Source organism: Rhinopithecus bieti, unplaced genomic scaffold (genome assembly GCF_001698545.2).
Source record: "Rhinopithecus bieti isolate Rb0 unplaced genomic scaffold, ASM169854v2 scaffold_43, whole genome shotgun sequence".
Taxonomy (NCBI): Eukaryota; Metazoa; Chordata; class Mammalia; order Primates; family Cercopithecidae; genus Rhinopithecus; species Rhinopithecus bieti.
Window position 1 is genome coordinate 501,658 of NW_016803060.1, and position 27,308 is coordinate 528,965.

General features: G+C 46.6%; 2 protein-coding genes across 2 annotated transcripts in view; one reads left to right on the forward strand and one right to left on the reverse strand.

Annotated features, from left to right (window-relative positions):
- DCAF1 (DDB1 and CUL4 associated factor 1) overlaps positions 1-21,608 on the forward strand; it is a 117,158-nt gene extending 95,550 nt beyond the window's left edge. The window contains 8 exon segments of the mRNA XM_017888069.1: positions 2,246-2,479; positions 3,060-3,153; positions 3,718-3,822; positions 4,352-4,425; positions 4,934-5,035; positions 14,209-14,461; positions 18,677-18,769; positions 20,388-21,608. Of these exon segments, the coding sequence (XP_017743558.1) occupies positions 2,246-2,479; positions 3,060-3,153; positions 3,718-3,822; positions 4,352-4,425; positions 4,934-5,035; positions 14,209-14,461; positions 18,677-18,735 (921 nt within the window). The 3' untranslated portion in view covers positions 18,736-18,769; positions 20,388-21,608.
- On the reverse strand, positions 19,601-26,036 carry RBM15B (RNA binding motif protein 15B). Its single transcript, XM_017889897.1, is given in 3 exon segments — positions 19,601-25,889; positions 25,892-26,017; positions 26,019-26,036. Coding segments are annotated over 3 exon segments (2,676 nt in total). The 3' UTR covers positions 19,601-23,357.
- Between the last annotated feature and the right edge of the window lie 1,272 nt (positions 26,037-27,308).

Genomic DNA, 27,308 nt, shown 5'->3' on the forward strand with positions numbered 1-27,308 from the left:
AAAAAAAAAAAAAAAAAAAAAAAGCAAAGCTCAGTGTCACTGATTATTAGAGAAATGCACATGAAAACCACAATGAGGGTGGGGTACAGTGGCTCACACCCGTAATCTCAGCACTTCAGGAGGTCGAGGTGGGGGGATCACCTGAGGTCAGGAGTTCAAGACCAGCCTGGCGAACCTGGTGAAACTCTGTCTCTTCTAAAAATAAGAAAATTAGCTAGGCATGGTGGTGCGCACCTGTAGTCCCAGCTACTTGGGAGGCTGAGGCAGGAGAATTGCTTGAACCAGGGAGGTGGAGGTTGCAGTGAGCTGAGATTGCGCCATTGCACTCCATACTGGGTGACAGAGTGAGACTCTGTCTCAAAAAAAAAACAAAACAAACAAACAAAAAAAAAAACCCCAAAACAAAACACAAAAATAGCACAATGAGGTACCATCTTACACCAGTCAGAATGGTGATCATTAAAGAGTCAGGAAACAACAGATGCTGGAGAGGATGTGGAGAAATAGGAATGTTTTTATACTGTTGATGGGAATATAAATTAGTTCATCGATTGTGGAAGACAGTGTGGCGATTCCTCAAGGATCTAGAACCAGAAATACCATTTAACCCAGCAGTCCCATTACTGGGTTTATACCCAAAGGATTATAAATCAATTCTGCTATAAAGACACATGCATGTGTATGTTTATTGCTGCAGCACTATTTACAATAGCAAAGACGTGGATCCAAGCCAAATGACCATCAGTGATAGACTGGATAAAGAAAATGTGGTACATATACACCATGGAATACTATGCAGCCATAAAAAAGAATGAGGTGATGTCCTTTTCAGGGACATGGATGAAGCTAGAAGCCATCATCCTCGGCAAACTAACACAGGAACAGAAAATGAAACACCACATGTCTTCACTCACTTATAAGTGGGAGTTGAACAATGAGAGCACATAGGCACATACATGGAGGGGCACAACACACACTGGGACCTGTCGGGTGGTGGCATGGGGGCAGGGAGAGCATTAGGACAAATACCTAATGCATGCAGGGCTTAAAACCTCGATGATGGGTTGATAGGTGCAGCAAACCACCATGGCACGTGTATACCTATGTAACAGACCTGCACATTCTGCACATGTATCCTGGAACTTAAAGTAAAAATAAAAAAGTCAACAAGGTCAACTGATAAAGAAGGTACCTTGTAATCTCTACTTCTACAACAGGAATCCAGGCCCAGTCAGTAGTTTTTCTTATTTACCAACTGTAATTAAGGTATAAGCTTCTCCCTGATATAATAAATGATTAAACGTATCAATAAGTAACTTCACATAGGTCTGGCCAAAAAAAAGAAAAAAAAGGGAGGTGGTGGGGGGAGATTTTCCCCCTCAACTTTTCATTTGAAAATGTTAAAATATACAAAGAAATGAAAAGAAGGGTCCGTATACCTACGACATAGATTCATCAATTTAATATTTTGTCATATTTTCTTTCTATGAAATGTGTTTTTGTGAACCATTTGAAAATTGCAAGCATCATGACATTTTATGGCTAAGTCTTACAGCACGTGTCTCCTAACAATGATATTACACAATGACATTATTACCAAATTTAAGAAAATTTATAATCCCTACATAATCATCTAATAGCCAGTTCATACTTACTCAGTTTTTTCATTGTTCCTGACGTGTTTGGTTTCAGTTTTTTGTTTTTTTTTTTGTCAACCAGGATCCAGCCGTGATTCACATACTGCATTTGGTTGTTATGTCTTACTAATGTTTTAAAGCCAAGAACCATTTTTCCAGTTTTCATGACATTGACTTTTGAAGAGACCAGGCTAGTTTTCTTTTCCCATGATCTGAATTTGTTTGATTGTTTCCTTCTGGTGTCTCCTTATTTGTTCCTATGTTAATGGAGAATTTTTTTTTTTAAAGATTGGAAATGTTACAGCATGCATGTTTATAAGCTGATGAGAAAGATCTGGTCTCTGGATGGGTTGTACATTATATAGACTTTGGAAACTTTTAATATGGCAGGGCTAAAATATGTACATTGGGTGATTTTAAGGAGAAAAGCGTGTTTCATTGATGCCTTTCTCCAAAAAGTAACCCTTCAGGAGTATTCTGTGGTAATCATTGATCCATGTGGAGAATTTGTGTATTAATCTTAGAAACTGCTTTGCACATTTTCTCTTTAAATTTGTCAGTGGATGGATTGGTCTGATTTTTCTCTTCCCACCCCTTCTTCTCTAAAGATTTATGATATTCAGACTGGCAACAAGCTGTTGACTCTGTTTAACCCAGATCTTGCCAACAACTACAAGAGGAACTGTGCCACCTTTAATCCTACAGATGATCTTGTCTTAAATGATGGCGTCCTCTGGGATGTCCGCTCTGCGCAGGCCATCCACAAGTTTGACAAGTTCAATATGAATATCAGTGGTGTTTTCCATCCGAATGGACTGGAGGTGATCATTAATACTGAGATTGTATCCTTTACACTCATGTCTTACCTTCCATTTGTTGTCTGGTTTGTGGTGCAGAAATAATTTGCTCTATCTTTACACCAAAACCTGGTTAAAGTATCCACACTGGTAATAATATGGTGCCTGTCCTTTGGTTTGAAATGTTAGTGAAATCTCCAAAGCACTGTTGCCAGTTGTTAGTAATTACTGACAACTTTCACTAGCATGTTTTCTGTGTGTTTGGTAAGAGTGACCAGTTTCCTACCTCCCAATTCTCCAAGAATTCAGTTAGCTCTTATCTGTCTTCAGAAGGATATTACTTTTGCACTATAAAAATCAGTTGCCACATAAGAGGAAAATGAAGTACTACTGTTGGGAGGAAAAGAGCTCTTAAAGCATTCCTGTATATGAGGATACCCTAGGATATTTTCAGAGACATCATTCAATAATATGCATTCTACATGTATTTGTTTTACCTTGATCTCATTGACTTTTAAAGTGTCAATACCTGGCAGGAGGAAAAAACGTGATATTTTAGAATTTCCTCCCATGAGATTAGATAAGTTTTGTGTAAAATAGCTTTCCTTGACCATTCCCCTCCTAGTGGGACCTTCGAACTTTTCATCTTTTGCATACTGTTCCTGCTCTGGATCAGTGTCGCGTGGTGTTCAATCACACGGGAACAGTGATGTATGGAGGTAATAAATCTTATTGTTCATTATTCTCTTTCCTTCTGCTCTACCCCTTCACTTAATTTGATACTTCTTTTTGGAACCATCTCTCACTTGTGAACTGGAAAGCATTTGAGAGTTGTAACATAAAAGATAAAAAAATTGGTAGTACAAATGGTGACAAAAGATGTGAAAATAATGTTGATTTAGGGTGAAAGGCAGCTGACTTTGAAGATAACAAGGAAATCTTGTGTGGAAAGAAATTTCATGCAGTATTTTCCAGTGTATCATTATGAACTTAAGAGCTTTTGCATTTATTCTCTTGTGGTGTTGTAAGTCTTGTAAGTACTGTAACACTTCTTGGAGGTAGATGAGAGGCTGAGGATATTATTTGTCACAATAGGTGGGATATGCAAGGAAGATGCTCTGAGAGGAGCTAACTAGATGCAGAGTAGATTTATGTACAAGGGAATCTGTATGTAAACTTATATACAAGTAGATTGTTTTGATTGACCATTAACGTTTTCTGCACTTGTGAAGAGGGGATGTTTGTGATTCTTAGTAGTGTTTCCTCCCCGACCCCCGCTCAAGCTATGTTGCAGGCAGATGATGAAGATGACTTAATGGAAGAGAGGATGAAAAGCCCCTTTGGGTCATCCTTCCGAACATTTAATGCAACTGACTACAAACCTATAGGTAAGCAGGAAGGGACAGACGTTGATCATGTTGTCATGTTTTGGTGTTCCTTATTCAAGGCCCTTCATTTTCTGGAGGCCTGTAATTTTTTATTGAAAAACAGAGGAGTTATAGGCCGGGCACGGTGGCTCAAGCCTGTAATCCCAGCACTTTGGGAGGCCGAGACAGGCGGATCACGAGGTCAGGAGATCAAGACCATCCTGGCTAACACGGTGAAACCCCGTCTCTACTAAAAAATACAAAAAAACTAGCCAGGCGAGGTGGCGGGCGCCTGTAGTCCCAGCTACCCAGGAGGCTGAGGCAGGAGAATAGTGTGAACCTGGGAGGCGGAGCTTGCAGTGAGCTGAGATCCGGCCACTGCACTCCAGCCTGGGCAACAGAGCAAGACTCCGTCTCGAAAAAAAAAAGAAAAACAGAGGAGTTATGGAAATACTTTTGAGCAATCATCCTGAATTCCTTTAGAGGAAAAGCGGGTTTTAGGGTCACAGCAATAGTCCAATCCCAAGTCTTCTCACGTTCTATTTTCCAGCAACCATTGATGTGAAACGGAACATCTTTGACCTGTGTACAGACACCAAAGACTGCTATCTTGCTGTCATTGAGGTAAAGGGAGCTTGCAGAGGCCCTGCTCTTTTGTTCTGATGTTTAGGATAATTTTCAAGTTATACTACATTTTGTCTGATATAAGATGTAAAGTCAATACATTCCTGAAGATAGATTATTGATAACCTATTCATTTGATGGGGCTTGGGATATGTACAGTACAAAGAGAAATAGTAAGAAAATCCCAATATAAGACAGCTTAGAGCATCCTATCTCCTTTTTTTCTGGACTCACACTGTCATCCCTTTCTCAGAGGAATCTGGATCTCTCACCAGAGCAAGACTGGTTTGTTCCCAGGGTGATGGTTCCTCACCAAGTCTTTTCATTCTGTTTTTATTCCCCTTTATGTGTCCTAGGTATAACATTTTCAGAGTCAGCTCAAGAATTTAGGGTATCAGAAGCTTTGATAATTACAGGGTCAAGGTCATGGGCACCAGTCAGGGCTCAGGCGTGGATGTGGACCTTCTGAAAACTAACTGCTCCTTATGGACTGGGTGTTCTATTTCAGAATCAAGGCAGCATGGATGCGCTGAACATGGACACAGTATGCAGGCTGTATGAAGTGGGCAGGCAGCGTCTGGCAGAGGATGAGGATGAAGAGGAGGACCAGGTCAGTGGTCTTTGAGATTTCTTTCTGCTGAACAGTGCTTAATAGAGGTTATGCTCTGCTTTTTGCTGTAGGAGGTTTTAAAGGTCTATTCAGCCTTTGCTACCTGTTGCCATATTCATAAGGCTTATCATGTACCCTTGATCACTGAAACTCAGAAGAAATTTTATTATAAGATTTTAACCAGTATCTGATGGTCCTATAAATTCTATTTGCAGATCAATTTAAAGCTTAGCAATCTCTGATTTTTTTTTTTGAGAACGGAGTTTTGCTCTTGTTGCCCAGGCTGGAGTGCAATGGCATGAGCTTGGCTCACTGCAGCCTCTGCCTCCTGGGTTCAAGTGATTCTCCTGCCTCAGCCTCCCAAGTAGCTGGGATTACAGGTGCCCACCACCACACCTGGCTATTTTTGTGTATTTTTAGTAGAGACGGGGTTTCACAATGTTGGCCAGACTGGTCTCGAGCTCCTGACCTCAGGTGATCTGCCCACCTCGGCCTCTCAAAGTGCTTGGAGTACAGGCGTCAGCCACCGCACTCATCCTAGCAATCTCTGATTTTCATTTAGAGATTTCTTTGTGCCCTGTTCTGGCTTCAGATAAGCATCCCTTTATACTCCCAATGTCAATAAAAAACAGAACAGTCACTTTGCTGAGATGGAGGTAAAGATAAGATTTTGATGCTTTGGAGAAATTAAAGATATATAAAATGTGGGTAGATAATATCCCTTAGTCTTTGCATTTTGTTTTCATAGGGAATTTTAATTTGTGGTTGTATTATGCTAGGTACTAGCCTGTGTGGTGTGTCAGTATGGGTTCTGAAGAGTTTCTCAAACTTCTGAGTTTCAGCAGATTTTTTCCAGCCTACAGGGCTCACACCACATTCTCTTTCCAAGAGTACACTCTCCAGGGCAGATTCTTTTGTCTACTTTTCTGAGAAGTATTTATTGCTGAGTGAGTACTATAAAGTTGAAAATGAATGACTAGGATTTGACTTTGCTCTTCAGATATTAAAGCAGCTAAAAATGTTTTCTTTTCCAGTTCTTGAGTTCATTTCTGTTTCCCCCCCCGTATTCTTTAGTCTTGGTGCTCTGTCCCTTTTTTTTTTTTGAGATGGAGTTTTGCTCTTGTCACCCAGGCTGGAGTGTAATGATGCAAACTCGGCTCACTGCAACCTCCACCTCTGGGGTTCAAGCAATTCTTCTGCCTCAGCCTCCTGAGTAGCTGGGATTACAGGCACGTGCCACTATGCCCAGCTCATGTTTGTATTTTTTTTTTAGTAGAGACGGGGTTTCACCATGTTGGCCAGGCTGGTCTGGAACTCCTGACCTCAGGTGATCCACCCGCCTCGGCCTCCCAAAGTGCTGGGATTACAGGCATGAGCCACCGTGCCCAGCCAGCTTTGTTTCCTCTTTAAGGGCACAGAGGTGCTCTGGATGAGGAGCAGTGGCATCACAGGACCGGGGAAAGTACAATTCCCTCAGTTTGTATTGCCACAGCTCTCTTGCCCTCATCCCTCCCCTACTTTTTGATAAATCATGCTCAATGGTTAGGGCTAATGTAATAGTTTTCTCTTAGCGTCCTTCCGGAAGAGCTTGTACTTAGATTTAAAATAATTCTTTAAAAGCAAAAATTTTTGAAAATGGTAATTTTTGAAAATGGTAATTTTGTAAGGATGCAAGTCTAATATTAGGGCAAAGGACCCATGTTTTTCTCTAATAGGGCTTAGTACGAACTAAGCAAGGGTGTTTTGTTGAGATTTAGCTAGTTTGAGATTTAGCTATGTGTTTTACTGTTGGACGTTACAGGTTATGAGCATATAATTTGTTCTGTAAATCAAATCCTTTGAATACTGCATCACCTGTACATCAAAGATGACACAGTATACCTGGATCAAATACACCTGGGTGAAAAAGCTAGAACAGAGACTCAACCTAAAATCCCCTGTGTGTGCTCTCTTGGTCTTCACTGTTCTGACTGCCTAAGCATGCGTTTTATTAGAGGCCCGAGATGATTCATGATCTGCAGAAATGGGCTTCTGAGCAGAGTGAGGAGACTCTTGTGTGGTGGGCAGCTGGTGGCCACTGTGGGATCACAGCAGAGCTTTCCTCAGGGCCTGGTAAAGGATAATTAGGCTGTAGAGTTTGAAACAACTTCACCAAAGGCTGCCAAGGATCTCCTAGTGTAGAAAGGCTTTCCTTTACTGCTTTCCAGCTATATGGGCTCTATAGGGGCCTTGGTTTCATGGGTGAGAGGAGCCAGCAGTGTCTAAAGCTCATGTGAGTTATGAGATGTGCATAGAAGGGAGAGGTTTTCTGATGGATACTTGAGATCTTTGATTTATTTGTGACATGAATTTTAGTGTTTTCTTGAGTGCTGTGCTGTTACAGCTTGTACGTGTTTCTAGTCTTTCTGGGTAGCAGAACTTGGTATTAGGTCCTCCAAATTTCATGTGGTTGCCTTGAGTGGGTTTCTTAATACTGCCTGTTCTTTTATTCTCACTTCAGTTTGCTACCTTAGACACCTCACTCCCTTAATGCCTACTTTTTCATGTTAGTTATCATGAAACAAGACGTAGTTTATTCTTGGGTCGATATAGAGGGTACAGTTGTCAAGCCATTTGTGTGTACATTGCAATGGTGTGGGTGACTGTCGACTGCTTTGTCCTCCATGGGTTTATTAATGACTTACCAGGTATCAGTTCTGAATCAGGCTTCTTGGATGTTACATGTTGAAACATAAATCTGAGGCCAAAACTGGGTTATTTGTCAACATCATTATCCCAGCCCTCCCATATCCTTGCATTTTATAAGGCAGTGGGCAGCAGTCTTCTCTGGGAACCATCACCTGGGTCCATGTGATGCCTGGTGTCTGTCTCTGAGCAGGAGGTCAACTCAGAGGAAAGTTGAGATTGCCCTAGACACCTTGGGAGTTGGAAGACTATTCTCTGGGTTGGCCTTATTTTTGCAGACATGGAGTGGTGAGAGGCAAAGGCACTGGTGATTGGTGGCTGGCTGTGGAAGCAAGAGGCCACCATAAGGGAATAATTTAAGAGTCACACTCCTCTTATCCCACCCTCTCCAGGGAGGCTTGGGTCAGGAAAAAGACTGACTAATTCTTCTTTTTTTCTGCTTAATTTTTGAGAAGTTAAGGGAGAAAGATATTAGGAAGGGCATATGGTAGTGGTCAGGACTTTGGACTTGGGTGCAGGAAGGAAAGCAAGAGGCTGCCTCAGCATGACAGCCAAGAGTGAGAGGGGCAGGCTCAAGAGGACTCTGAGGAGTGGCTCTGGGGCCCAGCCTATAAAAGAGCCAGAAAGCTTTCTAGCTCAGAGAAGACTATGTGGCAGGGTAGGTATGCAACATGGCTAAGTTATTATTGTGGCTTCCAGATTTCTTAGGATCTAGGCATGTTTCACTCCATACTGATATTACAGCCCTTACTGATGATCTGGTGCATTTCATGTTTGAAGGACCTCTGTTAGAGAACTGCTTATCTGCTCAAACCCTTGGGATTTTGATTTTTGATTTAGAGATGTTTCAGGTGGGATAATATATCTATTTGAGTAGGTCTCCTTTGTAACCTTAATTCTGTTGATCCATGCTCCTTCTAGAAACTCGTGGTGGGGTTTGGCTGTTTTTACTATCTCCATCAGATTTCTTCCCACTGCCTCTCATGCACAGTGTGCCAGCTTGATTTTTTTTTAAACTCACTTTCCTTTGTAGGAAAACCAGTCTCTAGTTTTACTTTGCTTTGTACGCTTCACCTGATTTTAAAACTAGAGACTTTACATTTTCCTATGAATCATTTGCTATTCAAAGTTTTGTCCTAGTCTAGATATCTGTTCTCAGGTTTTCTCAGATGTTCCAGATATGACTTATATGGCTCAAGGATACAGGCACCTGTTACCAACACCTTTGAATTTGCCTTTTCATTATAGTAAAATAAATTCAGAAACCTGAATGGTCAGCCGCCATCTAATAAAATGGTCCAGCTTATATAAAGAGCTTTATTGAGATATAATTGACATGCCATAAAATAGTTGTCCTTTGTCCTTAACTTAAATAAGTTTGGAAATTAAGAGGAAAGGATGAAAGGTACAGCTGTATCTAGATGAATGAAAACCTACACAATGTATTGGACAGCCATAAATATTTGGTCCCCGAGGCTGCTAGTCTGCCTACCTTCAGGCATTTGATGAAAGTGGAGATAAGCTAGTCACCTATCAAAGCTCATTATTATCCATTAGAAGTTTGGTATCTGTTTCTTTTGAGACGGAGTCTCACCCTGTCACGCAGGCTGGAGTGCAGTGTTGCGATCTCAGCTCACTGCAACCTCTGCCTCCCAGGTTTAGGCAAATCTCCTGCCTCAGCCTCCCGAGTAGCTGGGATTATAGGTGCCCACCACCATACCCAGCTAATTCTGTATTTTTAGTAGAGATGGGGTTTCACCATGTTAGCCAGGCCGATCTCGAACTCCTGACCTCAGGTGATCTGCCCATCTCGGCCTCCCAAAGTGCTGGGATTATAGGCATGAGCCACCGCGCCAGGCCTGGTGCCCGTGTTTTTAGAAATCTTTCATCTTTGATTTGGCTTTTAGAAAAGTTATAAAACTAAAGATGAGTAATTGATCATTGCTCCTAGATTTTGACAAGCCAATACATTTTAGCTAATTATACTTAACCTTAAATTTATAAGAAAAAGCTCAACAAAGGAATAGTGCTGTCTGTGTTCTACTCCATTTTGGCATCTGGGACACACTGTGTGCCATGCTTCCTGTGTGTTCTCCACTGTCTAGAAGCAGATGGTAAAAGTCTTTACTGATTACATACACCTGGTCAGAGCTGAATGCGATGATTCCTGAAAGGCTCTTTTTCCTAAAGAATTAAAATGTAACTTGAGTTAGATTCTGCCAATGAGGAAAAAAAAACACAAACATTTAGGACCCTAAAGTGATGAACCTTTAGCTTTTAAGTACAGAAAAGTATTTTTTAAAAGTAGGCATTTATACATTTAGCAAAATATGACATGTTACATAAAGATCAGGATCAGATTTGAATGACTTTTTTTTTTTTTTGGAGACGTAGTCTCGCTCTATCTTGCCCAGACCTCCACCTCGTAGGTTTAAGCGATTCTCCTGTCTCAACCTCCCAACTAGCTGGGACTATAGGCATGTGCTTGGCATGTGCTACCATGCTGGACTAATTTTGTATTTTAAGTAGAGATGAGGTTTCACTATGTTGGCCAGGCTGGTCTCAAACTCCTGACCTCAGGTGATCCACCCACCTTGGCCTCCCAAAGCGCTGGGATTACAGGTATGAGCCACCATGCCCGACCAAAGTGTAGGTAGAAGGCATCTGAAGCCTATGTAGATTGAGAGCTTATTAGGTTTGGGAGGACTGAACTTCTTGGCATGGAAGGTGAGAAGCCAGTGTGAAGGTGGTGGTGAGGTGGGGATGAGAACAGTGTCTGTGGTAACAGGGTCTCAGGGTTGGCTGAGATCCAGAGCAGGAGTAGGCAGCATGCTTCCTCCTCAGACCAGGGCTGAAGGCAGGTTTAGATGTGGAGGGGACCAGAGAGCAGCAGAAGGAGCTTATGCCAGTTGGCCTATTTTCTGTAAAGGAAAGGGGTGAGTTGTTTATCTGCAGGGTTTGGGAGCTTTGGGTAACCATGAAATTGATGTAGGTGGAATTAAGGAGAGAAGAGTTTTAGAATTCTTTCTGTAGGGAAATTTATTAGTACTTTAATTTAAAATGACCTGACCCTGAATTCCTTTGAGCCCTAAAAGAAGTCTTAGAGAATTGAAAAAAAAAAATATCCCTGGATCCAAAACATTATCTAAATGTTGTCAGAGTTGAGTCAGGATTCTAGCAAAATTTGCTTTTTATTTTTTATTTTTTATTTTTTTTGAGACAGAGTCTTGCTCTGTCACCCAGGCTGGAGTGCAGTGGCATGATCTTGGCTCACTGCAAGCTCCACCTCCCGGGTTCAAGCAATTCTCCTGCCTCAGCCTCCTGAGTAGATGGGATTACAGGCGCCCGCCATCATGCCTGGCTAATTTTTTGTATTTTTAGTAGAGACAGGGTTTCACTGTGTTAGCCAGGATGGTCTGGATCTCCTGACCTTGTGATCCGCCCACCTCGGCCTCCCAACATGCTGGGATTACAGGCATGAGCCAACGTGCTCAACCTTTTTTTTTTCTTTCTTTCTTTTTTTTTTAAAGAAATGGGATCTCACCCTGTTGCCCAGGCTGGAGTGCAGTGGCACAGTCGTAGCTCAGTGTAGCCTTGAATTCCTGGGCTCAAGTGATCCTCCTGCCTCAGCTTCCTGAGTAGCTGGGAGTACAGGTGCGTGCCAGTGTGCCCAGCTAAGCTTTGCTTTTCATTAAATAATTATTTTAGTTTTACTTTTGGACCACTCATTATTGGAAGCTTTATTCTTTAGATCTGAAGGAGAGGAGCTCATGCCACCAATCAGTTACTTGACCAGCAGAGAATGCTCCTAAAATTGCTTCTTAGAATCTCTTTTGGGTTCTGCCACAGCATTTTGGATGGGTCTTGTGAGCATCTGCTTCATGATCCCGGTTTCAGATTTAAAATTTGGAAAGTGAGTTTATGACTGTGTCCATGTGTGACAGAATACATGGTGAGAAATCAGCATTGGGCAATAAATACAAAGTAGAGACAACAAAGTGAGGTGCTCAACTGGAGATTCAGGTAGATCTCTTTCCTACTGATTTCCCCTCCTCTCTCATGGTCACATATGATGTGTTCGTGGCCTTCTGGGATGACTATATATACATCTGCTTCTTCTGCTATAAAACTAAGTAAAATTTGGGTTTGTCTGCTGCTGGAAGAGTTTGGAATGGTATGTAGTTCAAAGCTTAGACCCTGCTTGAAAAATTTCCAGGATTGCTCTTGATTTGGAAGCTTTTTGTTCAGTTTTCTGGATCAACTAACCCTCGATGTTCTTCAAAATGAAAGAGAATTGTCTTCATGAATTTTCTGGCTAGCCTATGCCTATTTGAGCAGTTTAACCTTTCATGTACCCACTCAACCGTGGACCTTTAGTTATGCTATCTTAAATTTTAAATATAAGTGTTCTGTCCATGAAGCCTAAAGAGACACAGGGCCCTGGATGCTTTCTTCTTTACTTACTTTTAACTGCGGCACTTTGTTAGTGGATTAGCTAATTTTGGTCAAGTCTATGAAAATATGCCTGTAAAAAGAGGCAAAAGTTGTAATCTGGTAAGCACTTGGATGATTTTCCCTGTATTTGGACCCTGCTCTCCTTTCCCAGTTATTTGTATGAGCTTGTGTGCTTGTAGGGGCTGAGAGCCTGTCTGTGTTTCAGTTTATCATTGTTGCCTCCAGACACTCATAGTTCCTTTGAGGCGGGTAAATGCTTAGTATTTATCCACTTACCTCTGAAGGGGATGTGTGGCCAAGGCTATGGAATAGTCTCAGGCCTTCTATGTGTGCGTGTGTTGGCACATACACAAATGCTCCCACAAAATCTGGTACAGACCATACATGCACTTGCACAAGTGTTAGGAGTACTAGGTATTTAAAAGGGGCTCAGTTTTTCCCCTTTTCATAGCTGGCAGAAATTTTGAAGACTCTAAATTACTGAATTACACAGTTTATCAAAAAGTCACTAGTGGTGGTTCCAAAATTACCAGAAGTCCGCAAAGTGGAGCTACCCTGCTGAATGATCCTAGCTTATGTTACACACTGGTTTCTAGTGACTGGGTAAGCACAAAATGCTTGGTTTTTAAGTGCTTGGCAGGCACTTTAACCTTTCAAATGAAAAAAGATGTAACCACTCAGTATAAGTTTTAAAATAATAATAACCAAAAAAAAAATTTTTTGTGCCTACGTTGGGCTTATTCCATCTTGACTTCCATTAGGTTGATGTATTAAATGAATTTTACAATTTATTATTGTAACAATTAGAATCCTTTGCTATTGGCAAGGCTGACAATTGATGTTTGAGCAGAAAGATAAGTGTCCTGAGTGGCAGCTACATTTACTTGGGAATGCCTGTTATCCCTGTTAAAGCAAAGAGGTGGGTATCTTTGTGTCCTCTCCCTTTTGAAGGGAAACAGTTGGGATTCTAATGCAAACCTGAAATCTGTGGCAGATGCCAGAATGTACCATTTACAAAGCCCAGGGTTCCTAGAACAAAGTATTTCATTGATGTTCTGGTAATTTTCTTGCCTTTGGCAAGTTCTTGTAAGAATGGAAAGAAAGATAGTTTCTCTAGCATACTTTTTTTTTTCTTTTTGGCTTATAACAGGAAATATGGGTTTCTGTTAGTGTTCTATATTTTAAGTCTTGTTGCAATGTTCTGATCAAATGTTTATGATAGCATGGTTAAGGAGCTTATTCACATTCTTGGTTAGAAGATCAAGGGCAAGAGCTTGAAGGGCTGAGGAGATAATGAGCAGCTGTGTTCTTCCATTTTGTTAAAGTGTTGCATTTTAGATTCCAGGTAAAAGGATTTTTTCTTTTCTTTTTTTTTTTTTGAGATGGAGTCTCACTCTGTCGCTCAGGCTGGAGTGCAGTGGCCAGATCTCAGCTCACTGCAAGCTCCGCCTCCCAGGTTTATGCCATTCTCCTGCCTCAGCCTCCCGGGTAGCTGGGACTACAGGCACCTGCCATCTCGCCCGGCTAGTTTTTTGTATTTTTTAGTAGAGACGGGGTTTCACCGTGTTAAGCCAGGATGGTCTCGATCTCCTGACCTCGTGATCCGCCCATCTTGGCCTCCCAAAGTGCTGGGAATACAGGCTTGAGCCACCGCGCCCGGCAAAAGGATTTTTTCTAGTGCCTCAGCTGATTTCCCTTGCTTTGGTTGATGCAGGTGAGAAGGAAGAGCCCCCTTGGGTTCCTAGAAGATTGATGGGAGAGACTTCTGTGAAGCGAGTAGTCTTTTTCCTTGCATAAGGGCTGTGTGGCCATTAATCCTTGTCTGAGGGTTGCTTTGACAGTCTTGGGGGACATGTGTGTCTATCTCAGCCATCACTGACAACTCTGGCTGGCTCATGAAGTCTGCATTCGTCTAGATCACTACCCCTTCTACTGACAGTTTCCCACCCTGTCCCTTTGGTCGACTCGCCATGTGGCCTACATGGGTCAGGCCTCTGTGTTTGTACTAATGAACCTTTCCTCTTTCTTACCAGGAAGAGGAAGAACAGGAGGAAGAAGATGATGATGAAGATGATGATGACACCGATGATTTAGATGAGCTTGACACTGACCAGTTGCTGGAGGCAGAGTTGGAGGAGGATGACAATAATGAGAACGCAGGGGAAGATGGGGACAATGACTTTTCTCCGTCTGATGAGGAGCTAGCAAACCTTCTAGAGGAGGGAGAGGATGGGGAGGATGAAGACTCTGATGCAGATGAGGAGGTGGAACTGATCCTGGGGGACAGTAAGTATAGGGCAGAGTTCAGGCTGAGCCTTGGCACCCAGGGCAAAATCCCTTCTTTTGTGCCCATACAACTTAGAGGGCAAAGCCATACCATGGTTCTGTGCCCTGTAACTTGATTCACTGTTCTGGTCTCTTGAGGCAAAGCACCTTTGCATCTCTGCCCTCCTCTCCTTTCAGACTATGGAACCCAACCAAATGGCTGTCATCTCTTACCTTTCAAGTAGAGATTGGCAGACTTTTTCTGTAAGACCAGACAGTAAATATTTTATGCAGCCGGGAACGGTGGCTTATGCCTGTAATCCCAGCGCTTTGGGAGGCTGAGGCGGGTGGATCACCCGAGGTCAGGAGTTCAAGACCAGCCTGGGCAACATGATGAAACCCTGTCTCTACTAAAAATACAAAATTAGCCAGGCGTGGTGGCACCTGCCTGTAAATCCCAGCTACTTGGGAGGTTGAGGCAGGAGAATTGCTTGAACCTGGGAGGCAGAGGTTGCAGTGAGCTGAGATCACACCACTGCACTCCAAAGCATATATATATATGTGCTTTGTAGGCCATATGGCCTTTATTGCAGCTCTTCAACTCTGCTGTTGTAGTGAGAAAGCAGTCATAGACAATACATAAATGAATGAATGTGGCTGTGTTCTAATAAAACTTTGTTTTGCAAAAATAGGTGGTGGGCTTGTAGTTTGTCAGCTCTTGCTTTAGAGAATTATCCTTAGAATGAAAGGCCAAAGCGTAGCTCTCCGCTGAGAGGCAGGGCTAGAATCAGTCAGAAGTAGCCCGTAATGGGGTGCTGTTCTTTTTGGGGTGAATTATAAAGAAATGCAGGCCTTCTTGTGGAGGAGCCCTTTCCTGTCTCCCTTTGGCTAATCCCTCCTAACAGCCAAGGGACAAATATTTTCCCTTTGGCTTCTGGTTTATTCACTTCCTTTTATTTACCTTTTTTTCTTAATCCAAATTTTGAGGAACAAACTCTAGTTTTTCTGGTTACTTCCCATTAGGTTTCTGAAGTCAAGTTGTCCCCTGACTATGGTAATGAATCCTGCAAAAATCAGCAGATAATTCAGAGAGCCTATTAGCTCTGCAGCTGTACATGAATCTTCTTACCAAGGCTGTATTTTGAGGAAGCTTGAGGGTGGGAGGGTAGGGGAGTGTCTTCTGTTCATCTGCTGTTGATCAACTTCTGTTTTTTCATACTTGGAGGCTGAGGTGATTCAGTGGAGTAGGCCGAAGCCATGGTCAGACATCGGGCAAGTTTTAGTGAATGTTTTTGTCATATGTGAATAGTGAGACATGGGAAACAAGTTATACCTCATTTCAATTACAAGTAGTTAGCAGGGCAGGTTGGCAGGGTCAACAAACAGCAGGCCAGCTGATGGTGGTGCTCCCAGAATAAGAGAGTATCACTTTAATTTTCCATTCTTAATTTGAATATAAAGCCACTCAGTTTGTATTTGGCCTGTACAATTACTACCCCTTTTAGCTGTTTAGGAAATTCCTTCTCTCAAGCCAAAGGTAAGCTGGAAAACTTTAACTCTATCAGTTGTGAGAATGTTGTAACTTTATGAAACTATTTACGATGTGAAAATAATGGATCACAACTTGAGGACGTCTCAGAGTGGACTTCAGAATTGAGGTGGAGATGCAGAGGTGGCATCTGGTGCACACTCCATAGCTCTTTTTGTGTTTCATAGAAGATCCCAGCTGCTGTCAGCAAGCAGAGCATTCTTAGCACCCATAGTTTTGCCTCACACTAATCCTTTAGAGCAGTAGCTCTGAACCTTACTGGGCTTATGAAGAGCCCTTTTAGGATAGGGTGAAAACCATAGAAATGATAGAAAACCACACCCATGTGCCCCCACGTACCTTTACATAGACCTTGGAGTCTGCAGGGACTCGATGATTCCAGATGCAGAGCACTGGCCCTAGGAAGAGAAACACCTTGATTCTGAGACGTTTTTTTTGAGACAGAGTCTCGCTCTGTTGCCCAGGCTGGAGTGCAGTGGCTCAATCTTGGCTCACTGCAAGCTCCGCCTCCCGGGTTCATGCCATTCTCCTGCCTCAGCCTCCCGAGTAGCTGGGACTACAGGCGCCCGCCACCTCACCTGGCTAATTTTTTGTATTTTTAGTAGAGACAGGGTTTCACCTTGTTAGCCAGAATGGTCTCGATCTCCTGACGTCGTGATCCACCCGCCTCGGCCTCCCAAAGTGCTGGGATACAGGCATGAGCCACCGCGCCCGGCCTGATTCTGAGATCTTTATGTGTCTGTGCTTGTCAGCCCTGCCTCCAAATCCTGTATGTTGTGGATTGATAGGTTAAACACTACAGGGATTAATTATACCTAGATTGTCTTTGCCTTAGTGACCTTTCAGAATGGGAGGTCCCAACCAGGGTTTAGGACTGGGTCACTTCAACACTTGGAGAATGAGGAAAGGATAAGGAAGGTAGAGAAAGGCATCCTACGATCTGACCACCAGAGGGGAGTTGGTGCCCAAGCCCTGGAGGTTTTCTCTCAGACTCTGAGCCTGACAGTTATTTGCTTAAAGAAGATTGTGCTGTGATCTCGTTAAGCTGCATTTACAGTTCTTAGATGTGCTACAGCGTGGTTAAGATTCTTAGTTCTTAAGAGCTGCATAGCTGCTGGGCAGAAGGGTCTCGCGCCAGCAGGTCTGGCATTGTTGGCTTGTGGAGAGCATGAGTCCTGGGGGATGCAGTGGATGCTGCCACAGGGATCAGGCAAGTTTGTGGTGTGGGGTGGGGACACAGTGCTGGACTTGGCTCTGGGGAGGAGGCCCTACACCTTCCTGTGACACTTCCTCCTGGAGCTCTTATAGCAGAGGAGCTGAGGCTTGCTTTGTTCAGCTGTGTCAGAAAATAGTTCTTTGCCATCTCCATCTTGTTTTCCTACTCTTCACCAGTACAGTCAGTGTGCCCACTTAGACCCAGGAACACTGGTTTTGTCAGCCATTTCTTTTGCTTACTTCAAGACTTTTCGGTATCATTGCGATGCTTTTCTTGGTTTTCCTTTGTCCACTTCAGTTTTCCTCCTAAAGGAAATTGTGTTTGGGGATGGTGAATGAAGGAAGGTTTGGGAACATGAATTGTTCTTTCCCTGTTTATCTAAGAGTTGATTCTCTTAGGCACTGGAAGAGGCTGATGAGGGATTCTTTGCATCTAGTGACTGCCCCTTAACACATGGGGCATTTGCAGGGCTCCGGCTCAGGGTTTGTCTGTTTTACGGGGGACCTTGTTAAAATGGTTTCATAGCCTCCTGAGCTACGAGTAATCAAATTGGGCACTGAGAACTTTCCTTTTCTTTGACTCAGCGAATATTAGAGTCCCTACAGCTAGGTACCCTGTTTCTTTCTGATTTTGATTAGCCAGATATGGTGTATCTACCTCATCTCGAGGGTCCTTTTTGCTACCACTTAAGTTTCACCCCTTAACAGATCCTTCCAGAAGTGTTAATGTGTCCATGTGCTGCCAGAGAAGGCAGATTATCAAACAGAGAGGGTCCTCATCAGAGACAGTGCTATCTTCCAGGGCGTCACACTGCTCCTGCTGGCCTCCTGCCTCTGGATGGGTAGCTGCTTCTCCTGTATTGCTACAAACTGGCCTGCACCTTTTTGGGAATATAATTTGCAGACCATATTCCGAAATTACAGAGGCATGAATCTAGGGTGACTATCTCTGTCTTGGTGGTTGGTCTTCTGAGGATTGAAGGGCGTGACTAAGGTGTTTCAGAAAAGTTACATCTCTCACTTTTGCCTGGTCTCAGCCTGCCTTTCTAGTAGTGGTCTCTTGAGGTCAGGCAGGCCTGTGCCCATTCTTGAAGGACACCAGAGGCCAAGGGCCATAGAGGCTCACTCACTCCTCCCCTCAGCTCTGCCCCTTTGCAGCCATTTAAAGTGGCATGGGGGGGAAGCTTCAGATGGCACTCGCTTGATTCCTTCAGCACCTCCCAGGCAGGAAGCAGGGGCACTGTGTCCAGGCCCTTAGGAGAGCAAAAGGTCCCAGGGAGAATACAGTTGCCAAGCAACAGGAGTATTCTCCAGAGCCAGCTCCAAGCAGTTAATTGATGTGTTTTCTTCTTTCTGGAAACTGGTATTTAACCTTGCTTGGCCATGAATGTATGTGAGTGCAGGTGCTTCCTTATGAAAGTTTCCTATAAGCCTAGTGTGTAATCTTGTCTCTCCCTATTCTTCCCTTTCAGCTGATAGCTCTGACAACTCTGATTTGGAAGATGACATCATCTTATCCCTGAATGAGTGAGGAACCATCACTGCTTGGAAGAGATTCTTGGCAGGCGAGAAACTGAGTCAAATGAATTCACAACATATTCCCTTCTCTTTCTCCCAGGGCTGTCTGTCTTTTAAGGAGCTGCATGCCCTGCATTCAGAGGATTATGGCTTAGAGAGCCTCATTGGCACCCGAGAGTCCTTCCAGAAACAATAACAACCACAAAAATGACAACAGGGACTACTAGGCCCTACTCTGCACCCCCCCACCCCCACCCCCCACCATTTCCTAGAATGGACATATCTTTCAAGGGAAAAAAAAACATGTCTCTGGGGTATTTCACAATATATTTTCTTTGTATAATGTTCTTTACTTAAAGAACAAGAAATAGTTTTTTATAAAACTTTAAAAAGGAAAAAAAAACAGGCATTTATAACTGAGGGTATGAACTTATATCCACCAGGTCTCTTGTCCCTGCACTTCATTTTCTTTGGAAGAAAATGATGTCTAAATAACAATATAGAGGCATTTTTACATACGTATTTAAATGAAAAGGAAAATCGTGGTTTCTTAAATTGATAAGGATTAAGAATATTTTATTATAAATATAATATATGATTTTTTAACCTGTTTTGTTGCCTCATATGCTGTCAGGTTAATTTGTTTTCCTTCGTGCCAGAGTGGGGGAGGAAGACACTCTGTCTGCTGGGTAAATGCCTAAATTCACTCACCTTCATGATTTGGGGGCAGCATGGTCATTGTGGATACTGGTTTTGTGGAGTTGAGGGAACTTAGGATATAAGTTCACTCCCTCTATTTTTCTTTGTGATTCAGTTTTCAAAATCTTTTTTTCTTCCCTTTCTCCCCAATGTGGAAATTACAAATCAAAGGCCTTTTCTTTAATGTAAAGTGTATTTATTTAAAAAAAAATACAAAATAAACTACAAGTCTGTCTTTGTTTATGGCCTTTCCCTATTTTCTTTTACCCAAGTGGGGCGTGTCCCTTTTTTGCAGCTCTAGCCACGCCATAGAGGAGACGCCTTACAGGAGAGGCAGGGAGAGCATGTTCTGCCCACATAGAGCACTCCAGGGAGGAGAGTAGCTTACTCACAGTGTCTGCCTCTGCCCTGTAGCTCTCTCATGGGGAGGACCTGTTTTTGTAAGGGTAATGTGGAGAGAGGAGAGGTCAGGGCTTTGTCCTCTGTGGGCACAGCTCTCTGTCCTCATGTTCTGGATCCAACAGGCTGCTCCCAAGTACAGATTTGGTGGAACTGGAAAGGGAGGTATTCTGGGAAGTTTTGGAGGATGCAGCTGGCAAAGCTAAGGAGTGAAAAAGCATTTTGGCCTTCTGTGTAGCTAGGGCAACAGCTACTAATGTTTTCTGAGAGGGATTGTGACAGTGGACTTGAGCAGTCCTGGCAGGTTTGGGGTAGTGGAGCTTGGTCTGCGTTTGTAGAAACATACTTCAGAGGCCCCTAAAATTGGCCTATGGTGAAACTGTGTAACCAATAGGCAAAGGACCAGGGATTTCTACCTTTTCACTCACCCACCCACCCCACCCTGTTTTCCATTCCCACAATAAATACAAAATCATAGTCTTTCTTCATTTGATTTTGCCCAAATAACAGCTGCTCAGTTTGTTACATAGGTATTATCCAGCTAAAGTGACTTCTCTCCCTTAACAGAGAGAAGAGGGGGACAAATTTGTGAAGTAAACAAGAAACACAAGATGGCTAAAACTCTCCAGGGGCAGGTAAAGCCTTGCTGGGCTTAGGAGCACTATAGAATTTGCTGTACACACTGAAGTGGGTCTGTGTCACACAGGTATTTCTTAGTCCTCTGGAGAGCAGAGGACTCAGCTCTTTTGCTTCATGCCTCACTTTAATGGTAGTTAACACTTAACCAGTGGAATAGTCTGACTGCTGGTACTGACCAGCATCAGAAGAAAACAGGTTAACAATCAAGAAGTAGTGAAAGCACTATATTCTAGTCATTAACTCAGTGGAGCCAGTCTCAACTCTGCTGGGAGCACCCACAGGTCTCTAAGGGGCAGATAGGAACTATAATAGGGAGGCAGAATTCGGGTTGGCTTGACAACACACCCTTAGGAACATGTGCTAAGGGTCTGAGGAAGCATCAGCTCTCTTCCTTATTCTACCAGGGCTCAAAATCAGAGTCACATAGGAGGCAGCATGAGAACAGTGGCACACCACCGGTGAGGCAAATGTTGCCTTTTTGTCTTTAAGCAACACCTTAGACAGGACCTGAACCCTGGGTGGGGGCACTGGATGCCTGAGTTTTCTCACTGGGGCAGTTTCATAAAATCATCAGGGCATTGACTACCTGACTTCCCCTCACTAGTGCTGGCCAAGGCCTGAGAGTTCACAGAACCTGCTGGGTCTTAAGAGCCAGAGGAAGTGGTTGAGGGCCAAGAAGCAGAAGGAAGGTCATGCCAGGGTGTTACTCCTCACCAAAACTTAGCAGTTCTTTTTGGGGCCATGGGGCACCTTTCTCTGAAGAGGGGTTGGATAAGGCAAAGGTTGAAGTGTCTTCTCCAGGCACGTTTTCTAGCATGTTTCCTTTTACTTGGTTCTGTCTCAGAAAGCTGGGAGGTAGCTTCTTCTGGGTCCTGAGCACCCGCTTCATGAAGGAAGATAGGTAGCCCAGAGAAGTTTTGGACTTACATACCAAGGCAGCTCTGGCCTGTGACTCAGGCGTTTGTTGGAGATCTGCAGGAAAAACCCTGCAGTGTGCCTTCAACAGGACAAGACCCACTCCTGTTTCTGGCAGTACCAGCTACCCTGGAATGGTGGCATGTCCTGCTGTACCCAACTGACTTGCGTAGGTACCTGGCAGCTGTGACCACAGCTCAAGTAAAAACAGGCAAATAAACATGTTTAACATGTCCTTGTGTTGCTGTTTTGTTATGAACGTGCTTGCTCTCTTGCAAAGCGCCTGTCCATTCCACATCACCGAGGGGGTCTACAAGAGCACTGCCAAGTGTTCCTGTGGACCAGCGTGGCCTCTCCACAGCCTGCACTGAGCCCCAGCCTCTAATCTCAGGTGTCACTCATGCTGCCTCATCCCAGCTCGGGTAAGGGACTAGACCTGGAGAGAGGATGCCATGGCCAGCAGAATCAGGAGTGAGTTCCTGGTTATCTAGGGGCTCATTCACTTACCAGAGCTTCTGTTCTCATCAGCCCTCACGATGTTCCGTCTGAACATCCTAGGTGCCACACAGACACTCTGAACAATGGCATTTGGGGTGTTCCATGGTGACAACTGTGTGCTCTGGTTTTCCTCCCTGGCCCACACTGTCCATACCACCTTAAATCTCACCCTTCCAGCTAGAGGGTACCTCTGCATCCCTTTCCTCCCCAACTGGCTTGAGTGGCTTCAACCTCTAGCACTGCCTGACCCCTCAGTGACTTGTGACTTACCTCCAGAAAAATATCTACTATTTCCCAATGGTCTCCACCTCAACATCAGGGCACAAAGTGTAGGCACATGCTCTGATCTTGCACCTAGGAAACCGTCATGTCAGTTACCAAGGGCATCCCCTAGTCCACTGTGCTCCCCTGTAGCTTTGTAAAAGTACTTCAGTCTAGAGGTTCGGTATCCCCCACAAAGCTCTAGGTATGACTGGGCACGGGCCTGCTCTATTACCCATCAGCCCTGAACGACCCAGAGAAAGCCAAAAATCACAAACATCTAGGCACAGTTCATGAGTAAATCCAAGGAAGGCTGCCTCCAACCCTCCATTCCAGTATTTGGACTGCTGGGCCCCTGGGAATCTGAGGCAACTCCGTCTCCCAACACTGGATGTCCCCGGGTTGAGTGAGGCTAGAAAGGAGGCCAAAACAGAGGGAACCTGGACAGATCAGGGGCCCTGAGACCCCCTGGCATCAACAGTGCACAGCGTCTCTTTGTACAAGACTGCACAGCTGCTGAAGGCTACCTGCTGCCAAACATGCTGAGTGGGCACTCTGTCCAACAGCTACAGCTCAAACTGATGATGGACACACACCGTTTAGGGCAGAAAAAAACCATCAGTAGCTGCTAACCACGGGCCTTGGGCTCACCTCATCCCTTCCTTTGCATGGGCTCTACTTGGGCTTGTGTGGCAGGGTCCAGAGCCCAAACTGAAGCTTGCCTGTCAGCCAAGATAAAAATGAGTGATTAGAGTCCAGACTCAGCCTGAAGAACTGAGAGGCCGAGAGTGACCTATGCAGCAGTGGTGCTGGAAAGATGACGTAGGACATTCGTGTACATGCACTAGGGAAGTCTTCAATTCTTAGCTTGATTAAACCAGGACTCTGAACAGGTTTAAAAATCCATCCTGACAAAGGTTTTACTGACAACTTTCCATACAGTTGGTCAAAAAATAAAAAAAATACAGAACCACAGCAGACAGTATCTTGTACACTAGAAATCAACATAACCGGATTCCCTTCTCACCGTTTGGAAAAAAAAAAAAATTCCCCAAAATCTAAGAACTTAGTTTTGGTGCTGGACAGGACTTTGATCCCCACCCAAATGAACCAAAATAACCCAGGAGATAATTCAAACCAAAGTGGTAGGGTAGAGAGGGGATCAGATTTTTAAAATAACTGCTTTTGTGACACAAACATGACGCTGGGAAAGACAGGCTTGGGCTAGGCAGTGTCTCTGACGATGACTATCACCATGTGTTCTTCTTCTAGCTTGCCCAATGTCCTTAGTGCTGACTGGAGGTACTGCTGGGAAAAGTCGCAGGGTGGGAAGGCGTAGAGCATGCCTGTGCCATCTCTGCCCTTGGACCCCCCCACTGGCAGGCTGATCACCCCTGCGGCCTGCTTCTGTTTCAAGTAGGAGACCAGGTTCCTGAGAAGCCGCCTCTGCAGACCTGGCTCCACTGTGGGCATCCCCTCAGTGCCAAGGCCACTGGGGGTTGCCTGGGTGGCTAAGAGGACCGCATAGCCGTTGGGGCTCCCCTGCTTGATGCGTCGTGTGACCTCGTCGAGCTTGGGCTGGTCCAGTCGAAGGCGCTGGGCGATCTTCAGCTGGGTCAGCTTGCTCCCAGAAGTGTGGTCTTTGAGCAGACTGCTGATCACCCCCTGGTCCCCCTCTAGGATGTGCATAGACGTGGGGAAGCAGCTGTTTTTCAACACCAGAAGCCCATTCCAACCCAGCTGTAGTGTCTGAGCATACTCTGAAAGATTCTTCAGCTTTTTGGTCTCATGTTTTGGCTCTTCAAGAGGCTTGGGCTCGGCCTCCGTGGGCCGGTGATTGCGCTCGCTGTCTCTTGCCTTCTTCCCATGGGAAGAGTCTGCAGCCTCGTGGTGGTGGTGGTGGTGGTGGCCCCGTTCCTCAGCCCCGTGTCTGCTGTTGCTGAGGGAGTTGCTGCTGGACTCCTTGGTCCCTTCACTGGAGTGGTTCTCCTTGCGGCTGCGCTCAGGGGTGCGGTCGGAGCCCCGCTCTGACTGCTGCCCACTGCCCTTGGTCCTGCTGCGTTCCTCATATGGGGAGTGGGTTGTCCTCCCACGGTCACTGGAAAGGCTCCTCCGTTTCCGCCTCTCTTCCCAAGGCTTGGGCAAACCACGGTCCCCATCTCCCCCCCAACGCTCACCACTCCGGCTGCGCACTGAGCGACTGTAGCCCTCAAGGCTGTTTCGGCGGTCAGAGCTTTTACTGGGGCTGGTCCAGTCCCCTTCCAAAAAAGTCCGGTCTCGGTCTGAGTACAGAAGGTGTGGGGGCGTCCTGTCCCGCACCAGGTCAGTGTCCAGGTTGCGGTGCCGGGTGTATCCATCTGTCAGCAGCTCATAATGCACAGGGAGTGGTGAGGGCTGGTACTGCTGGGGGTACCGAGTCTCCTCTGCTTTGGCAAAATCCACGCGGAGCCTGCGGTCTGGTCCACCCAAGGGAAAACCCCTCATTTTAGCACAGGCGGCCTGGGCTGCATCCAAGCTCTCGTACTGGATATAGGCAAAGCTATCTCCTTTGACGTGATCAATGGTCCGAATGCTCCCAAAGCGGTCAAACTCCCGGGCCAGAGCTGCCAGTGAGGTGTTAGGTCCCAGGCCACCCACCCAGAGACGAGTGGTGGGGTTGGCCTTGCCATAGCCTATCTTAATGGGGTTGCGACCAATCACTCGGCCCGACATGGCCACCTTAGCCCTATGGGCCATATCCAGATTCTGGAACTTGAGGAAGGCATAGGCACCACCTTGGCCACGGGCAGGTCTCTTGATGACCACCTCCTCGATGATGCCGTATTTCTCGAAGGCCCGTCGCAGCTCCACCTCAGATACGCTGTGGTCCAGGTTCCCAATGAAGAGGTTGCGCGTGGCCCGCTGGTCGTCCTCGGGCATCAGGTCCTCCTCGCACACAGTTGGGTAGCCATAGGGGCGCCCACGGTCGTCGTACAGCCCGTAGTAGTCCAGGGCCCGCTCTCGGGACAGTCCCACAGCGGCGGCAGCCGCGGCATCCAGGGCGAAGGCTGCGGCGGCGTGGCGGGCGCGGGGCTCCCGCAGGGGCGGGGCAGCGACGGGGGACAGCGAGCGCTGCTTGTACTGGTAGCCTCCATGCAGCGGGAGGTAGCCGAGCGGGTCGGTGGGCGCGGGCGGCCCTTGGGGAGGCGTGGAAGCGGCGGCGCTGCTGCTGCTACTTCGTCGACTGCTCCCGCCGCCGCCGCGCAGGTACACAGGCTCTACCTTGAGCGGGCGGTCGTAGAGCAGCAGCTGGCGGGCCAGGGCGTGCTGGCGGGCCTCGCGCGCGTCCTGTGGATGCCGGAAGTTCACGTAGGCCACACGGCCCAGCTCAGGCGTGTGCGACAGGCGGAGGCTGATCTCGCCGAAGCGCTTGAACTGGTGGAAGAGCCGGTCTTCGAGGTGCTCGGCAGGCAGCGCGGGGCTCAGGCTGCTGATGAGCAGCGTCTTGTACTCAGGCGCGGCTGCGGATGAGCCGGGACCCGCGGGCTCGGCCCCAGGCGGTGGTGGAGGCGGCGGCAGAGGAGACGCGCGGGGCGACAAGCCGGAGGCGCCCGGGTCCCCGAGGCGCTTGCCGCCGCGTCCCCCGCCGCCCAGCCGCCTGAGCCCGAGGCGCCCGCTACTCGCACGGTGATCGCGTCCCGGTCGCGCCCGTCGCAGATGCCCACTCCGCGCTTCCGCTGCCGCGGGGTTTGTCGCGGGCCGCGCTGGAACCGGGTGGCTTGGCGTCCCGCAGAGGCGTTGTGCGCTCGCCGACGCCCCATCCGCCCTCCGCCTCACCGTTCGCGCTCCCGCGGCACGCTTGGCGACGATGACGAGCCTGCTGCCCCGCTCGGGCTAGAGTCTCGCGTCGCTCTGCCGCTTCATGGCGCTGGAGCCGGCGGTGCGGGCGGCCCGTAGTTTCTCACAGCGGCGGCCGGCGGGCGGCGGCCGGGGAGGCAGCGCCCGGCGTCCGCATCTGACAAAAGGAACTCGGCGCGGCGGTGGCGGCGGGGCGGGGCGGGGAGCGGCGCCGAGGGGGCCGGGCATTGCGTTATCAAGCTGCGCCGGCCGTGCCACGTGACCCTGCGGCGGGCGGGGCGAGACCCGCGCTGGGCCTGCCTCATCGCGCAGCGTCGCCCAGTGCCACGTGACCCTGTGAGTGCCGGGAGAGTGGGCCTGGGTCGCGCGCTCTGGCGCCACCGCGCGGCCTGTATGGCCGATGCTTGGAGGCTACGCGGAGTGTAGGGAACCCTGAGAGGCCGGCGGGACGACCTAACGCTTTGTGCTCCCTGGCGTGCTTTGCCGCTTTGGGTCCAACTACCTCCTCCTGCAGGCGCTGGAGCCCGCGCTGATTGGAGCAAGAGTGGCAGTTTCCATGGGCGTTGGGGTCTGGGGCATTAACCCAGTCAGTGGTCTCTTTATATAGTATCCCCTCAGTTCCAGGACTAGGCTTGAGCAAACCCCGCATCACCCTCCTTGGTATCTCCTGCCTGGGATCTGGGGTTGACAACCCCAAGGACTAATGCATGCCCTTCCTTAGCCCCTGCCCAGGATCCAAGGCCCACATTCCGTGCATTCTCCACGTGTAGGTTCACCTGCAGGAGTCCCTGAAAAGGCCATGAGGACAATTGTTGTCATTCAGGTAGTAACCGAAAGCGGAGACAAGCCTGCAGTTGCAGTTCAGTTGGAATAGACTCTTTAACACCACTCTTGGGTCCCACCCTCTTCTGTGGGCATCTGGGCAGACAGCAGGCTGGAAAGGTAGGGTCACAAGAGCTAAGGATGAAGAGGCCATATGCACAGATAGTGCCAGCCGTTATCAGTTTGCCACGCTGAGCCCTCGCTGGCCAGTACCCTCCTGTTCATCACCTTCAGGAGGACCTCTTCTCCCCAGGTGAGGTGAGGGAAAGGGTGCCCAGGTGCTCAAGCCCATTGAGGAAGCTTTCATTCTCCAAGGACAGTTGCTGGAGCCATGGTAGAACCTGACCCAATTCCCGGCACAGAATCCTTGCGATGGGGAAGAGCACACCAAGTCATGCCCTCTTCTCACAATGAGAAAGCAGCTCCTGGAGCAGCTCAGGCAGGTGCAGGGGGAAAGGTCTTGGAAGAAAGCAAGGGGTTCCACAGCAGCCTGTAAGGTCTCCTACTGGCAAACTT